The following is an 18,317-nucleotide window of genomic DNA, read 5'->3' as shown; positions in this document are numbered from 1 at the left end:
TAATGATTATAAATAGTATACGTTCATAATCATTATATAAATCTTGTAGGCACAATTGTTTGCATTCAATTTTTACGTTAAGAAGATAACATTTCCTTTTACTTGTAAAATCACTCAATGAATTTTGTAATAAATTTAAAGTATGTTGAAATAAAGTGATTATAATATTTAATAAATTTAATAATTATTTTTAATAAATTAATAAATATCATGGTTATTTATAACAATTTGATAAAGAAAGTTATTTTTATAATAATTAATGTATTTAATGATTATTTTATAATATTCTAATAATTATCTTATAACTTTAAGAATTCAATTATCAAAATTATTTAAATATAAATTAAAAATATTGTACTCTATAAAATTAAAAGTTTGAGTTATCTTTTAAGTTGTACTTTGATTTAAAAATATTCCCTAAATATAATTAGATTATTAATTTTAATATTAATATGTTAGAATATATGTATGTAATCTGTAATTGTAAATTGTAATTTTACGTCACAGTTATAACTTCAAAGAAATCCTTTTTCTACCGAGTCGGTCATTTAACCCTTACAAAATCTGAAAATCCCAAATTTCTCCTTTCTAAAGAGAGATATGGAGGAAGCAAAAGTTTTTTTTTAATTTATTTTATTTTACTTTGTATAAATATAATTTTTAAGCAGGAGGAGAATATTTGGGTGTCTGTTGTTTGTTTTTCTTCGGGATATACTATCAATGGTTGAAACTTGAATTATTGAAATCGAAAACAAAATTGTATTTTTTTTCACTTTCGAATTTAATAAGGAAAAACAAAAGAGGGGGGAAAGCTAACTCAAGATGCGATCTTTCATTTGGTCCTGGGAGTGTGGTAAAATCTAGGTCGTTATTGATTACATGACACTGAAAAACTCAAAAAAAAAAAAAAGGAAGGAAATGGACGGAGGCGATGAGGTGACAGCAGCTCCGGCGGGGCCGCCACAACCTTTGGACTGGAAATTCTCTCAGGTATTTGGTGAACGAACGGCTGAAGAAGAAGTTCAAGAAGGTATTTTTCTTATTGTCTTTGGATCTAATTTGAAATTTTTTGGTTCTATTGGAATTAGGGTTTATTATAGTGATTTGGATATTTTTGGGATCATGAGCTATTGAGAAATTGTTGTTTAGGTAGTGGGTAAGGAAAAAATTGCGACTTTTTCTTCTGGGAGGCGGTGGCGGCTTAGATTTGGGGAATATAGTGGGTTACAGACCAAACAATGCTTTGAATCATTGCCGAATAGTAGTTTCGTGAGGAAAGAAAAAGTAGTGGAAGTTAAGTTGATGAAGTTAGTGATGTTGCATGCGTTGACAAGTTGTGTTCCTTTTGCTTTTTGTAGTATTAGTGATTTGAAGCTTAAAATTTTTTCCAAGTAATTTGTGGTCATGAGGTTTCAGGATTCGCAACCGATTAATAGTATTTATAGTTGAATTGGAACTGGAATCTGGATATTTTCTCTCTATTGGGATGGAGATAGATTATGTTTAGGTGTTTAGATACATCACTTTAAGTCTTAATCCATGTTTTGATGATTACATTGATTTGGATGGATTAAATGTTTGTATGTTGGGCATGAAGGCAACTACATTTTACAGATTCCTGGATTCACTTGGTGTGTTTTGTTTCTGTTACAAAAGGTTTATATTATGACAAACTTCTGAGCCAATTGACAGGTAGAAAGCACATTGTACTATCAGTTGAATGATGTAAGAGTGTTGGTAGATGTTAACCTTTTTGTTCTGCTCAGTAAGTCAGTAGTGAAACTTGGCTTAACAAGTTGAACTCAATCATGTGTAAGTACTAGCTTGACGATTCTCAGTTTAACGACACCACAAGAACTTGGTAGTAGACAAGAATGGAAACATTGAGGTAGATGTTTTATTCTTTTGATGGTAACTCGTAGTCTTAACCTAACATTTCAGTATTCTATTTTGAGTTACGGATAAGCAATGAATGATAGACTCTTCAACAAGAATTCTTTCCTGAGAGGAATTATCTTGGACTTGTGACCCTTAAGAGCTTGTGACTTGCTAGCAGGTTCTTTTTTCCCATCGTTTCTCTAAATTAAGCTTGTCATCGACACAGTGACATTATTTTCCTAAGCTTTCCAGAGTAATTGGGTGAAAGGCTATGAGAATATATATTACAGTGGCTGTGAATTATCTAGGTAGGGCATAGTAGAAATAGTTTATAATCTATTAAATTGTAACTTTCTTTGTGTTCTCAGAGAGAAGGAAAAATTTAGTACAGGAAAAAAAGTATCAAGACTAAGATTTGTGATTTATCAGTAGAAAGGAAAAAGATTTGGCCTTCTTCCCTAGCAAAACAATGCAGTTTCTCTATAGAAAGATACAGTCTTGACGAAACTTTACCATTACTCACTGCACTTTCTGTACAGTTATATTTTCTTAAGAATTTTGTTTTCTGCTGCAGTTGATATTATCTCCGCAATTGAATTTGATAGAACTGGGGATCACCTTGCCACTGGTGACCGTGGGGGCCGGGTTGTTCTCTTTGAGAGGACGGATACAAAGGATGTGGGTTCTGCTACCTCCCCTGATGTTAATATTTTTACGTAAGAGTTTCTCTTGCATTGCAACTTTATAATAACTTCTTGTAATGCAATTTATAGCATGCGTCAAGAAGGGATTTGGAGAGAATGGATTATCCAATTAATCGGCACCCTGAGTTTCGTTACAAAACGGAGTTCCAAAGCCATGAGCCTGAGGTGGGCTCTCATCACTTTTGATTCAATGATACATGCACAGTATCATCTGTTTCCATATGTGATCCATTATGCATTGATTATTATTATTATTTTATAGTTTGACTATCTCAAGAGCTTGGAAATAGAGGAAAAAATTAACAAAATCAGATGGTGCCAAACAGCCAATGGTGTGCTATTTCTGCTTTCTACCAATGATAAAACCAGAAGTTTTGGAAGGTAGGAAGGAAATTTTTGCTGGAACTGTTTTTAACCATATGGCTTTCATTTTTATCGTAGATTGTCTATGTGATCACTTTCATTGCAATAAGTACTGGTTGGAATTTTAGTATGTTCATGCATCTGAGTGGAATATGTTATATAGGGCTGTAAATGAGACGAGACAGATCGCGAGCTACTCAAGATCGACTTGATCAAGGCTCGAGATCGATTCGAGTTCTTAACGAGCCGAAACGAGCTACTCGATATTCGACTCGAAAACTCGAGAGCGGCTCGAAAATATAATATATTAAGATTTTATTTTTTTTAATTAAATTATAATAATATAATTTATGTATTGATTTTTTAAATACATAAGATTTCATTAATTTAATGTTCATGTTCGAGTTTGAGTTTGAGGATTCAATCGAGTTAAGTTTAAGAATATTTTTTTTTTCATTTCAAGCCTTTTCGAGCTACTCACGAGCTTCAGTTCAGGATTTGAGTTCGAGTCAGCTTGAAGATTTTAAGCTCGCGAGTTTTAGAGTCGAGTCGAGCTCCATTTCAGAGTTTTCGAGTCGAGTCGAGCTCAGCAATACTCGAGCTCGACTCGGCTCGTTTACACCCCTAATGTTATTTAATCCACTGCAATGGTAGTGGTGCATGGATGGAACTGTCTCTAGAATGCTTTTATGAAATGGTTTTTAGGAAGAGAAACATGCTAGGTAACCTGTCTCATTTTTCCCTTGCCATTGTACCCACTTATTTGTCTGCTATCTGTCTGTGGGTGTTACAGGTACAAGAAAAGAAGCTCAAGAAGATTTCTGAAATGAATTTGGACCCCCAAAAGCTGTAGGAAATGGAAACATGGCATGTTCAAGTATTCAATAGCCCCATTGCTTGTCTTGCAAATGAGGCTCCCCTGACAGATCCTACAACTATTTGGACAATGATTTTTCTTTCCCACCCGGAGGCCTGCCTTCATTGCGTTTACCTGTGGTAGTTGTACTCTACACAATCATTTTATTTCTTCTGTTATCTAAGTTCTAGTGTAAACTTTGAATACTGTTTGAGCTATATGAGTTTTACTATGCTCAAGGCTAGGGAAGATGGTGAAAAACTTTTAAGAGTTTTATAAAAGTGCCAGTAAGGTGATGAACTCTTTTACTACCAGATGTTTCCAAGGAGCAGTACTTCAGCTAGTGTAGGGCTTTTTTCGGTGTTGAAGGCCTATGAGACTGAGTGTTCAGCCTTTTACATATATATGTTTGTGTAATTCTTATACATAAACCCTTCTAGTTATTTCTGTAAAATATACTGTTATAATTTAGATTCTATTGTGTTATATATATTATCATCTGGAATCTGCAACTGTATACTGTGCATCTTTTTGGATGCTGAGCCCCTGGCAACCATAATGACACAAGTCCTTTTAAGAGCATTTGGTTGTTATGGTTTGTGATCATGAACCATTTTTATTGCCTGATGCTTCTTGGCCTTTTTCGGCACACTAACCTTTAATCTTTACTGTTTCTAGGTACAAGTCAGGAGACCAACCTAGTCGCTAGATGTCGAAGAGTATATGCCATGCTCATGATTATCACATCAATTCTATTTCAAATAACAGGTTGATATTCTCTTTAGTGTTGTGGCAAATTTATTTTGCTTTTTTTTTTTAAATCTATTTGAAGAAGTATGGTTCCCCCCCCCCCACTTTATGGTATATATATGTATGTGTGTTTGTGTGTGTGTGTGTGTATGTGTGTGTGTGTGTCTATGTATACTATAAACCATGCACACTACCTTTTTATTCTGATGAAAAAAAAAACCCATTGCCACCTGAGAAACTTGAAGAGTGTCAATCTGATAATATGTTTATCCTCTGGTTTGTCTTTTTGTTGATTGTTTTTGGTATTTTGTAGTGGCATTCTTAAGGGTATCCTGAGAGAGTGATGGTGACTAGTTTTAGTTTCTAGATTGGAGTATAAAGTCAAAACTGGCATGAATTGGGCTTCTATTTTTTTTTCTTTTTCATTCAAACTTCGACATTCTGTTTTGCTGAAGAAATAGGGTTTCCAGCAGATTAAAGTATGATTAATCTTACATAATTATGTATATGAATCCTGATTCTTATAACATTATGTGCTGAACTTTTTGTGTTGTCATGTCAAGCAAGAAGCTGTGATTGTGAATGGTCTCTGATGACACCTTTCATGCTTTAGAAATGAAAGGTGAGTAATCTTGAGTAAACTGGAGAACTTCTAAACGATAGGAGGGATAGAGGTTTTTTTCAGGAATGTTTGTTTCTTCAGGACGTCTTATTTGCTTGAAAATTGCTAGTTCCTATAACTATCTTGCTTACCCGAAGTCGTGTAATTTTTTGAAATCCTTATGGTGATTTAAGCTTCTTGACATTCAAGCTTGTCAGCTGTTTATATTTCATGGATTATAACAGTTATGCTGTTGTATGAGAAGAGTGAGCACGTGTGCATGTTTGAAACAGCATCCTGTCTCTGTTTTACATTTTTCAATAGTAGCTTCATTTTTCATATACTGATACACTGTTTATCTTTCTAGTGATGGTGAAACCTTTTATCTGCTGATGATCTGCGTATAAATCTTTGGAACTTGGAAATCAGCGATCAAAGTTTTAATATTGTTGATGTAAAGCCTGTAAACATGGAGGATCTAACTGGTAAGCCTCTTAGCATGTTAGTATTTTTTTTCTCTGCTGCTTCCACTTCTTAATATATTTTCAGCATCGATGATATTTAGTAATTCATGAAAGCATTCCCCATAGTAATCTGTTTTCAATGGCCCTTTGGGTTAATGGTTGGTTCAGAGTTTGTTTCAAGTTCCTAGGTTTGTTCACCCATAAGCTTTGTTGAGGTTTGAACTATTACATTTTCTGTCTTGCGAGGTTATACATCGGCAGAGTTCCACCCTACCACTGTAATATTAGCATATAGTAGTTCAAAGGTTCAATTCGCCTCATGATTTGCGTCAGTCAGCTTTGTGATTCTCATGCCAAATTGTAAGTGTTCTACTTTTTTTTCTCTTTTGCTTAGTCTACTTACATTTAGAGGTGGCAAACTGGTAGTTTGGCAGTTTGGTTTGGTCCATTTTGCACTCGAACCCATTCAGGTTTCAGTTTTTTTTTGGCAGATTTTATCCTTTCGAATTCGGGCTGGGTTCGTATTCAGGCTAGTTAGGTCATTTTTTTAGACTTTTATGAAAGATATAACCATTGAGTAAGCTTTTCAAGTTCAGGTTTATTTGGGTCCAGTTCATCTTTGGTTCAGATTTTATCGGGTTTTGGTCTTTGACTTCTTGGTCAAGTCAGGTTTGGGCGGTTCAGATTCAGGTTTTTTCATGGTTTTTTTTTTGGGTTTAATACCATGCTATGGAACCTGGTATGCAAGGGTCTTTATGTTATTTTTTAGTGACCTTTATGAGTAATGAGTACTCTCTATGAAACAGATTTGAAGAACCAGAGGCACCTGGTTCTAGATCATTTTTTACAGAGAATTGCCTCAATCTCAGATATTAAATTTGCATATATATATTAGCCGTGATTACATGACTCTTAAGGTTTTGACTTGGTTCCTTTTTCTTATGCTTGCCTCCTCTTCTTTCTTCTCTCCTTGCATTTGCCTTTGCATTTGATACATATAAATTATACTTTGCATTGCATGAGCATCACATTATGCATGCATTTTTTCTTAAGCATGCCACGATGACTTTATCCCTGATGTTATTTTCCATTATAAAACATTGATAGAATTCAATCACAATTGGTTCCATGTAATGTGTAGAACACGTGAAGCTCTAAGTACATTTGGCTGCAATTGTAAGTCTTTAAAGATTTAGTTTGTGGACACATGATAGCAATTGATTAAAATGGGACAACAATTTGTTTTGTTGCCATTTTGGCTAGGAATCAAATACTCAAAATTTCTCATAGAGAACTTTATCTGAAGACGTGAAATGGTGGGCTGAGGGTAAATGTTTTGCTAGTTTCTCTACTCAGTATTTGAGCACATATATACAAGCTCAATGTTTTAAAACTAAACTGATTTGTTCTGTATAACATATATATTTGATGTTTCCTTTTTCATGGGGGTCTTACTTGTCATATAACATGATTACGTGTCACTTGGTTGTAGCTTTGGGACATCAATATGGATTCGGGTCCAGTTTCAACGTTCCAGGTTCATGATATTTGAGACCTAAGGTATTATTATTATTATCTTCTGAAAGTGATGAAATTGAAATAATCATATTTGGGATCTGCTGTGATTGCTGATTATGGCATTTTTTATTGTTTCAGCTGTGTGATTTGTATGAAATGATTCATCTTTGACAAATTGAGTGTTGCGTAAGTGGAGATGGATTGCGAGTGGCAACGGGTTCCTACAGGTCTGTTCTGAACAAAGCCGTCAGGTGTAGCTTTTTGTTGTTGACTTCTTCTTCCATGTAACATAATATTTACAATTCCTCTATGATATCAGCAATCTATTCCGAGTGTTTGGTTGTGCCCCGGGAAGCACAGAGGCAACAACTTTGGAAGCCAGCAAAAATCCGATGAGGTAAAATATTCACCCTAGCAGGGTAAAAGACAAGTTCTGCGCAATGTGAATTATGATTTCTGTATTGATGTTAGTTGGTAGTTATAAACATCCATGTCTTTTCAGGAGACAGGTTCAGACTCCTTCAAGGCCTTCCAGATCCCTAAGCAGTATAACACGTGTTGTCAGACGAGGTAGTGATTTGGTGTTACACATTTGAGTTGTTTCTTTGGGGGGTGAGGGGTTGATTATTTGTACTGAAATGCTTTTATTTGGGGTGAATTTGTCATACCAGGAGCCGAAACATCGGGAGTTGATGCAAATGGAAATGCTTTGGATTTCACAACAAAGTTGCTGCACCTAGCATGGCACCCAACCGAAAACTTAATTGCCTGTGCTGCTGCAAACAGCTTGTACATGTACTATGCATAACTATGGTCCAAGAAACGCTTTTGCTTGGTTTAACTTTTTTCGGGTTGGTGATGGCAAAAGCTACTTTTTCTTTCCCCCCAATCGATTCACACACCCCGGATGCCCCCAAAACCCATAGCACGTGCCATGATATCAAGGTCAAGAAGCCATGAAGAAACCTGCCTTTGTTCCGTGGTGGACGGCTCGGTTCATGTTTTCTCTCCTCCCGAATCCCAAAAGATCCCTTTTGAATCCCCTACTTTAAAAAGTAGAAGAGGGAGCAATGTTTATAATTTGTGTTGGGTTGAAGTTGGCAGAAATGTGACTGTAGCTCCCTACAACAAAACTACAGTATGTTGAGTAATTGCAACTAGGTTTCTAAGGTGAAAATTTCGTCTTTTCTTTTTACTAAAAAAGGAAAAATCTTGGTGGGATGGATGTGTCTAAACTAGCACTCTAATTTTTTTATTGCTTTTCTTGATTGATTTTGGTGACTAGGTTTTGACCCAAATACTTCAAAGTGTATCAACCTTTGCTAAATTGAAGGTTTTAGTAACGCTCAATCTTTAATAAACAAACAATAATTATGAGACTCGTTCGAGTTCTTATCCGTTGTCATCTTGTAACCCTCGTCCTATCGTTCTAAAATAAAATAATAATTAAACTTAAAAATCGAACATGAATACGAATTTTGAAATATTTTGGATTTTACAAGTGCCCTAATATATTCCATTCAAGAACTTAGTCCAAACTCATGAATCGTAGAGAGGAAAGAGGAGTATTACTTTTTTTAGAAGTTTCGAGTTCAAATAACCGCTTTGTGAGATATATGCGTATTGTCAATAATTAAAAAATTAAATAAATTTTTTTATAATTATTCTAACTATTCAAAAAAAAAAAATAGAGTCCGCCAATTGAAACTTAGTATGTTATATTCTTTGAGACATATTCAATGCACGACAAACTTAACATGTGTGGCGGCTGCGAATCTAAAGCTGATTCTCATGGATTAATCTGTACCACGAATGAAGCATTTTTTAAGGCATCGAATCTGCGTACACAACAATAGGACGATCGAAAACATCTTTCACAATATAATAAAAGGAGAGGAGCATCGATACCCCCAAATTCCCACTTTCTTAGGGCTTCGAACTCAAATTTAATTTCCGTGGGGAAAACCCAACACACATTGTTATTATTATTGCTTTTTTATAGTAGACCCAAAATAAGGGTCTAGGTTGTTTAAATAAGGTTCAGGTTTGAATTTCGATATTCCGAATCGAGGATTGAAAATATCATATTTTATAATAATTAGTTTGAATTAATCTATTAATTAAATATAAGTGATTATAAAATATTAAAAGGAAAAAGAAAAGTAGAAGCGTAATAAAGGAGGGATTTGAGGTACGCTATTTGAGCCGTGTTGCATGCGGGAACGACAGGAACGCTTTACATTAAGGACCATTAACTCACGCTAGGCCTCTTGGGCCCATCACCATGCCTCCTGGGCCCTACTCCCCATCTATCCTTCAAGCTATCCCCCTAATCATAGCCGTTCATTCATTTTCATATGGGGCCTACTGTAATTATTAGTCTCTACTCTCACCACTCAATTTTTTTGTTCAATCATTTTCCTAAATGTTCTTGTAATAAAAAAACTTTAGAAAATTGTTTTAAGTGAGATCCAAATTTATAAGTATGATTAAAGATTATTTATTATTTTAAAATCGGTTCAATATTATTCGATTGATATTATTGTTATTATAAGATTATTGATTCGAGTGCACCTAAATATAATTATCTAAATTTAAGAATTATTGAATCATGAGTAGGTTTACACATTACGAATCTTAATGGAAAGATTTGGGTTAACATATTTCACTACTACTATTTGATTTGGGATCGGAATTTTAAAATATTTAAGGTTCAGGACTAAATTAAATTAAAACAAATACTATCAGAACTAATAAGAATTTAACCAAGATAATTCATCTTGCCATCCCGGCTCGGGAGTTTCTCCAATGTTTATGTTGATGAAAAATACGTCGGTAACACAAACGACACCCAATAAATTACGGAGAAAATGGGCCCACCTTATAAGTTTTCATATTTCCTCCGGTTATTTAGCTGTTACCCTAACACCTCACCGCCTGTCCTAATGTATTCCCGATCTATCGACGGGTTCCGCCACGTGTTGATAATGACTTTATCATATCCGATAGGGTTAAATAGTTGTTTCATTTAATAAATTACATGTTTTAGTACATAAAATATTACTTTTATTTTTTTTAGTACATGAACTTTATTTTTTTAAATCATTTCTAATCATTTGGTTTAGGTTTTAATGTAGTGCTATGTAGTTAAAAATTTAACGTTGATGTTAATGTGTGGTCATAAAATTATGTCACATCATCATTGAAAAAATAAAAAATATCACATCAATAATTCTATTAATTTTTTTAATAACGGATACTAAATTAAAACTTAAATTAAATGTTACATATGATTTAAAAAAATAAAATAAAATTTAGACATTAAAATGAAACAAAATAATAATAAATTGTGTTATATTGTTGTCTGATTTTGTCTCTGTGTTCCACATAATACTTTATTTATAGATTGTTTTATTTATAATATTGAATTTTTAGTCATTTTAATTATAATAATAAATTTTGAATTTAGTTTTAATTGTATTGTTGGATCGTTAAATTTTAAATTTAATAGTATAATGATATAGATAAACCTCTTCATCATTTTGATGATATAGACAAAATTATATCATTTTTATGTGCCTATAGATGTTCAAAATGATATCGTTTTAGACACTAAACTTTAAAAGTATATCTATTTATCACTAAACTTTAAAAAGGTTCATTTTAAGCGTTGAAGTTGTTGTTGGTAGCTAGTACCTGTCACCGGTCTTCATTCGTGCAAGATTGATATTAATTTTTTTTACATTTCATCTATTTATTCTCATTGAAGTATTTTTTTGTGAAACTCAGTCAAAATCGACAAAAGTTAATCTAAACGTTCATCGTGCTATTACGCCAATCTCCTTCGATGTTTGTCTGATAATATTAGTTTTGAGGTATATGTATGCAGCTATTTTTTTGAGTATCTAATTTTTTTATCAAGTTTTTTTAAAACAAATATCCATATAATTTAGATAGTTATTTTCAAGGATAAAGTAGATAAACGATTCCTCAATATAATATAGTTTTATTGAGTCATATGACTATTAAATGTTATAAAATGTTGTTAAGCCCTCTGACTATTTAAAATTACAAAATGATCATCTGACTATTTATATGTTCCAAAATCATCATTTTCATTAGAAAATTGACGCTCATACAAGATGGGCGTTAAACTGTTAGCTAAAATATGATAAAATCATATGTTAATGATGTTTGTTGACACCGTCGTTGCTTTTAAGTACTGACTCGATAACAAAATGTTTCAAGCACTAAATCTACAAAATACATATAAGACGATTATGAGATTATATTTTATCATATCACAAATAACATTAATTCATATAAAATATATAAAATGATTAAATGATCTTTTTTTCTTTTAATAAACGAAGTGCTTAACAAAACATTATTCTATAATTAAATAAAAAACTTAACAAAAACATTGTTAATCATTTCCGTTGACATTTGCTGTTTCTCCAACCCATAAAATATTTGTACAATAGAAATGAACAGCAACGCCATTAACAAAGAATATGAGCAATTTTGGGATTACCTTTTAAATTTTAATTAATTACTTGATTAGTGAAAGCCTTTTATATATATATATTTTGGTGGGTCAAATCTCAGAAGACACGACAAGTGAGTGGACTCTTCTGCTTATTTGAAGTCTCAGTGGTCACTCTCAGTTCAGACACACAGCCTTTTCTTCTTCCTCTTTCTTACAGATTTTCTTTGTTTGTATGAATCCCAAGATTTTGGTCTGAAAACAAGAAAAAATAATAACAAAACGACGTTCTGTTCTTGTCTTTGTCCCGTTCGCCACTTCACAAGCTTTAAAAGTTCACACCTTTCGATTCTTTGAAACAAAAGAACGCTGCGTTCAGATCCTCATAAATTCAATCCCACGAACCCTAATTTATCTTCGATTTTTGATTTAAATGCAAGACCCCACGGGTTTTCAGCAACTGAAATCACCGGCGTTTCCAGAGCAAGAGCAGCTGAAATGCCCGCGCTGTGACTCCTCCAACACCAAATTCTGTTACTTCAACAATTACAACTTATCTCAGCCCCGCCATTTCTGCAAGAACTGCCGCCGTTATTGGACCAAGGGCGGCGCCCTTCGTAACATCCCGGTCGGCGGCGGCACCCGCAAGACCACCAAACGCTCCTCTTCCTCCTCCACCAACAACCCAAAACGCCACCTCAACCCAACTCCTGGCCCGATCCAACAGCCGCCGACGTCGTCATCATCGGCAATGTTTCCCCAGCAGGTTGTTTTGAACTCGGGGATTCAGAATTCGGATTCGGATATCGACCCTACCCGGATGTATCTCTTGCCGGTTAACCATCAGGATGGGAAGGTGATGAAAATCGGAGGGAGCTTCAGCTCGCTGTTGGCATCGAGTGGACAGTTTGGAAACCTTCTAGAAGGGCTTAATTCAAATGGGTCGGGTTTTAAAACGGCGAATAATTATGGTGGAGATTTGGATTCGGGTCGTGGGATGGTTCAGAGTTCGGATCGGGATCCGGTATTGGGAGAGAGCAGTAATAATGGGGAGAGTTATTTGGGTGGTGCGGATACAAGTTGTTGGAGTGGCGATAACAATGGCTGGCCTGATCTTGCTATTTACACTCCAGGTTCAAGTTTCCGGAGATAGAATACTTGTATTCGCTAAAACTATTATATTCTTTTAACTATTTACTAATTACAATTTTATAAATAAATCATATTTTTGTTGTATTGAGATAAGATATTTATATTTAATTTGTGTTTGAATAAAATTTTTATTTGATAAAATATTAATTTATTTTATTTTATTTAAGATAATATTTATTATTTATCCTTTCAATTTTTTAATAATTTAAAACTATTACAAAATGATATTTGTTTAAATATTTTTTTAAATAATCTTATGTTTATTAGTAATTGTTATAAGTTTAGAATAAAATTATGTTAAAATTAAGGGTAAATTAATAATTTAGTACCTAAACTATTACGTTTATTTTGTTTTAATTTATAAATTATTAATTTATTTAAATTATACTTAACGTTTAGTATAGATTTTATTTTAATACATGCATTTAAAATTTTAATAGTAATATTAATACTGTTTAACTATAAGATCGTTTAATGAATTTTAACTAAAATCTTAATTGGTTATATTTACAATTTAAGTGTATAATTAAATTCACATCATAAATGAATTAATTTAAGGGTAAAGTATAGTAATGGTCATTGAACTTTTCTAAAGCTTTCATTTTGGTCCTCAACTTTTAAAACTTACAATATAGTCTTCTAACATTTAGTCTTTTTGCAATATGGTCTCCAACGTTATGTCAGAATTATATTGCAAATAGACTAAATGTTGAGGGACCATATTACAAATAGACTAAATATTAGGAGATTATATTGCAATTTTTAAAAGTTAGAAGACCTAAATGAAAGCTTTAGAAAAGTTCAGTGACCATTACTATACTTTACGCTATTATTAATTATATTTTTTATTTAACTTTTAACTCATTTTTATATCATTCTTTTGAAATTATATTTATAAAAAGTTAATCGATAAAATAATTGTAAATAAAAAATTCAATATATACTGGACACAAATTAGAGTAAATCTGCATTGAAAATTTATGTATAATATATCCAAGAATAATGAGATTTAAATTTGAAAATTTTAAAATCTAAAGTATAAATATATAAAATATAAATGTTAAGATTATTATAAAAATAAAAATAATTAGGAGAAAAAATTAATTTAACATATTTAAAAAAAATATTATATTAACTATTATAGGTTGACACTTATTGAAATATATTATATAATGTTAAAATTTTAACTGAAACAAAATGTAATTTACTTAACATATTAATTTATAACTAGTACAAGTCGATACAAATAATATGAAGGATGATTATGGATCGAGACGGATTTTTAGTCTACTCGAATCTGATCGAATATAATATCCTTCCATAGATTTAAGATAAATACACTTGATCCGTAATTTGATTTAATTTTTAAGGTAAAATCCCGCACCTAACAAATATATGTATATTATTATTGGGCCAAACCGTCAAATTGAGAACATTTTACTGTGAAATCTAAGACATGATATGATCTTATCTTTAAAAAACTTATCCAAACCCAAAATTTTTAATAAGTAATCTTATAAGATTGGATATAAATCCATCACTATTTGAATAAAAATCTCATCTCTAAGAATATTGATACAAGAGACTTGATCAAACAAGTCAACAAATTTTGAGTTAGAATTAATGAGTCTTATTTTATAACTCAAATTTTATTTAAATTGTCAAATTTAATTGGGTTTTTTTAATTTAAGAGTCGAATCAAATTGAGTTAAAAATTTTAACATTAAATCGAATTAAAAGTTTAATTTTTGAATAGAGTATAATTTTAGTTACTCTTAATCGATACCATGCTAACCATCTTGGAAAAAAAATAAGTTGGTAATATTAAGGGTAAAGTATAATAAGGGTCATTAAACTTTTCTAAAGCTTTCATTTAGGTCCCTAACTTTCAAAAATTGCAATACAACCCTCTAACATTTAGTCTGTTTGCAATATGGTCCCCCAACAGTTACACCAGGGACCATATTGCAAATGGACTAAATGTTGAGGGACCATATTGCAAATGGACTAAATATTGGGGGATTATATTGTAAGTTTTAAAAGTTGGGGGACGTAAATGAAAGCTTTAGAAAAGTTCAGTGACCATTACTATACTTTACCCTTAATTTAATTATAACAAATATATTTTAATTGTTTTTATTAGTTAGTGAGGCATTTATGTGGGGATTTGACAATTGCGTAGTTTGGGTGGTAAATAAAATTGGTGGGGTGGGAAAGGATAGAGCAAATCCAGCCTCCATAGTTAAAGCCTAAAAATGTAAAAAGATTTTGTCTTTAAAGAGGAAGACAGATCTCTCATTTCAATGTCATATCTTCACAACTTGACAAAATTGACCACATTTCCACATTTTCAAAGTGGAGCACGCATTGGATATTTTGGTATGTCATTCGCTTTGATATTACAAGTATATTTATTTTCTAAAAAAAATGTAAAAACAATAAATATATCAATCAAAATATCGATAATTGCGTGATCTGTTAATACAATATTTGAAATTGTTTTTATAGATTTTGAGTCAAGTCTAACAGCATAAAAAGATCAATTTTTATTAGTTCATATAGTATGCAAAAAGTTGTGGATTTAATCTATTACTCTAATTTTATTATTATTATTTTTATATTATTATCATCATGTGTACTTCTTAAAATTTTGAAATTCTGATTCTGACTTTGGCTCAAAATAATTATTAATGATATCAAATTAAATTTTATTATTAAATTTTGTAATATGCATAAGTTTTAAATTTAGTTCATATCCGTCTATGGATCATTTTAAGTCGTCGTAATTTAATCATTTTATCTCTATATTATTTGGGTTGTAACTAGAGTTTTAAATTTTTTAAAAAATTTGAATAAAAATTAAATATATAAATCAAAGACAAGAAATTATACATAGTACAAGGACTAATGACGAAATTTCATAAAAAGTATAAATCTACCAAAATGAAACATATTTGTATGTAATTGGTTTTTAATTAAAAATGTTTAACTTAGTTATTAAATTAGTTTTACTTTTCAAACATTAACTCCTTAAATAAGGATATGAATTTGAATATTGGTGTTGTGAATGAAATAATTTAGATTGGAAAGATTGTCATCATATTGATCCTCTATAATATTGGATTCAAATTATATATATATATATACAATAAGAATATACTATTTGTAAGGTTTATATGGAATGCTTATGCCGAAGGTTATTCTCTTGGTGACCTTAATGGTCCACCCACTATAATGTGTTATTGGTCCACCCACTATAATGTGTTATTGGACCACCCTTTTTGGTTTGACAATCTCATGTAATATCTGCAAGTGCAACAACAAATTGAGAAATCATTAGGCTTGCAAGAAAATTGAAAAAAAATCCCCAATGGATGGAATCAAGTTTCTTGGAGAATTTGAAACGGACTGAAATGAAAATTTTTGATAAAGTTGCATAATTTGTGTATGCTGGTCCTCCTATATTGCTGCCAAATGGCAACTTGGACTCCTACTTGTTGTCACTAGTTGGCAACCATAGCAAAATTTAATTTAATTTAATTTAATTATATGATGATTATCGATGGATGATATTTAAAATATTAAAGATTTTAGTTTTAATATTTTTTTAAAATTTCAAATTATAATATCTATCACAAAAATCTAATTATGAATTTTGATTATTCTTTTTTATTTAATTTGTGTGAACATTAAAGATATACGTGTTAATAAGTTGTTTTGGAATTTGATTCGGCCACCAATTTGAAGAGTAAGAAGCTCTGACTTTGCTTCATTCTCCCGCTTAATGTAAGGGCAACATCATTCAACACAAAATGTGATGTCGTGATTTGTTTTATCTTTGACTTTATTATTTGTGTCGTAATTTTATTATGTTTGTATTATAATTACAGTAAAAGAATAATATATTTTTATAATATTTTTAACTTATATTAATTTTTAATGAAATATTAAATAGAGACGTATTACATTTTCAAAATAAATGATAAAATTTGAACTCACACTAAATAGGATAATATAACATTCTTAACCGCTCAATTAATTAATGAATCTTTATTTATATACCCCTTCTTTAGTTATAGACTATCATAACTTATAAAAATCATATAAAGATTTTTTTCTAATATGATTATGTTACGTATTATTCTAATATAAAAAATTTATCATTCTCCTGTAAGAATTTCTCTTTCTCTCTCTAAAGATTATAACAGAATCATCTTCTCCTATTAATGCGGTTTTTCACTTATCAATAGCTCTTCACTCGTATTAAAATGATTGATTTTGACATTTTATTTTTTATCATATCAAATACTATCAATTACAATCTCATCGATTTTACATCGATATAAATTATAAATTATTTTCTCATATATATATATATATTCATATTCATATGCATATTATATGCTCGCATTACGTTTAAAATCAATTTCATCCAAAATAAAAATTGAACATACTTTATCCAGGGATGGCATGAAATTAATTAGCACACTTCACTGTCAAAGTCCAAATTCAATAACGACACTTGGCTTTCATACCATCTAGCTATACGTACACTCGAATGTCATAAATGTAGTAGTATAAAGCATTAAATAATTTCGGACGTCTATGGATATTGATCTTATCTTCAAATTAAATATTAATTTAAACATATCAAAAAGTCGGCTAAAATAATATCTTTTAGTTTTTTATAAGATAACACTTAAAATTTTTTAATTCTTAAAATGACATTTATTTTCCAAATGATAAAAACACACCAATATAATAGTACCGGCTTCCTCGTCCATATAAGGTTGTGAAAAAAATGATTTTTTTCATATAAGAGATCCATCATATTATTTCTTAAACTAGGACTTCTTATTGGTCTGAAGATGATGTGTACTCCTGAAATATTCTTCATTTGTCTAAAGACGTCATACAGTCGTGGGATCTTCTTCATTTACCTGAAGACGTATGTAATCGTGGAGTCTTCATATTTAGCTTGAAGAATTATGGAGTACCTGATGTCTTTAGATTGGTATTGTGCAATTCACCCTAGATGAAAAAAATAATCACAGAGATGGATTATATTGAGAAATTTTTTCCCAACATCATTTACTCAACCATTTTGTCTAATAATACATTTTGAAAAATTATTCCTCAAATATGTGACAGGTCATCTGAAGAAACGTTTTATCTATGTGACAAATCATCTGAAGGACGTTATCCAAAGAGTTCTGCCACGTAAACACACCTTCATCCTATGTAGTAAAAATGAGTGTCGTTTTAAGAAATAATGTTTTTTGAATGCAAAAATATTTGACAAGTAACTCGAGATTAAACCTAGTCGACTCGTACGACCATAACATCTGCAACCCAGGTAGCCATACTTGAGATCAAAATAGTAGGTCTCTTTTGAAGGCACAAATGCAATGTTTTTGGAAGAACAGCAAATTTTCTTAAAGCACAACCTAAGAAGAGCTGAATGCAGGTGAAAAATGTATACAAGTCCCACCAATAATTCTATATGAAAAAAAACATCTTGGCCATTTCAGAGTTTAATATTATA

General features: G+C 31.4%; 1 protein-coding gene and 1 pseudogene across 1 annotated transcript; both read left to right on the top strand.

The window, feature by feature from the left end:
- Positions 1-576: 576 nt before the first annotated feature.
- LOC120210250 lies at positions 577-8,401 on the top strand (annotated as a pseudogene).
- A 3,364-nt stretch (positions 8,402-11,765) lies between these two features.
- LOC120210223 (dof zinc finger protein DOF3.1-like) lies at positions 11,766-12,865 on the top strand. The gene has a single exon (XM_039208994.1). It carries the CDS (start codon positions 12,054-12,056, stop codon positions 12,771-12,773), a length of 720 nt encoding a protein of 239 aa, XP_039064925.1. The 5' UTR covers positions 11,766-12,053; the 3' UTR covers positions 12,774-12,865.
- Positions 12,866-18,317: the final 5,452 nt, after the last annotated feature.

Source organism: Hibiscus syriacus, unplaced genomic scaffold, assembly GCF_006381635.1.
Source record: "Hibiscus syriacus cultivar Baekdansim isolate YM2019G1 unplaced genomic scaffold, ASM638163v2 tig00109921_pilon, whole genome shotgun sequence".
Taxonomy (NCBI): Eukaryota; Viridiplantae; Streptophyta; class Magnoliopsida; order Malvales; family Malvaceae; genus Hibiscus; species Hibiscus syriacus.
Note: the sequence above shows the minus strand (reverse complement) of the source record. Positions and strands in the feature narration are given on the sequence as shown.

Bases quoted from the DNA above. Each gene is read 5' to 3' on its own strand.
- LOC120210223 (XM_039208994.1), top strand. From the start codon at position 12,054: ATGCAAGACCCCACGGGTTTTCAGCAACTGAAATCACCGGCGTTTCCA.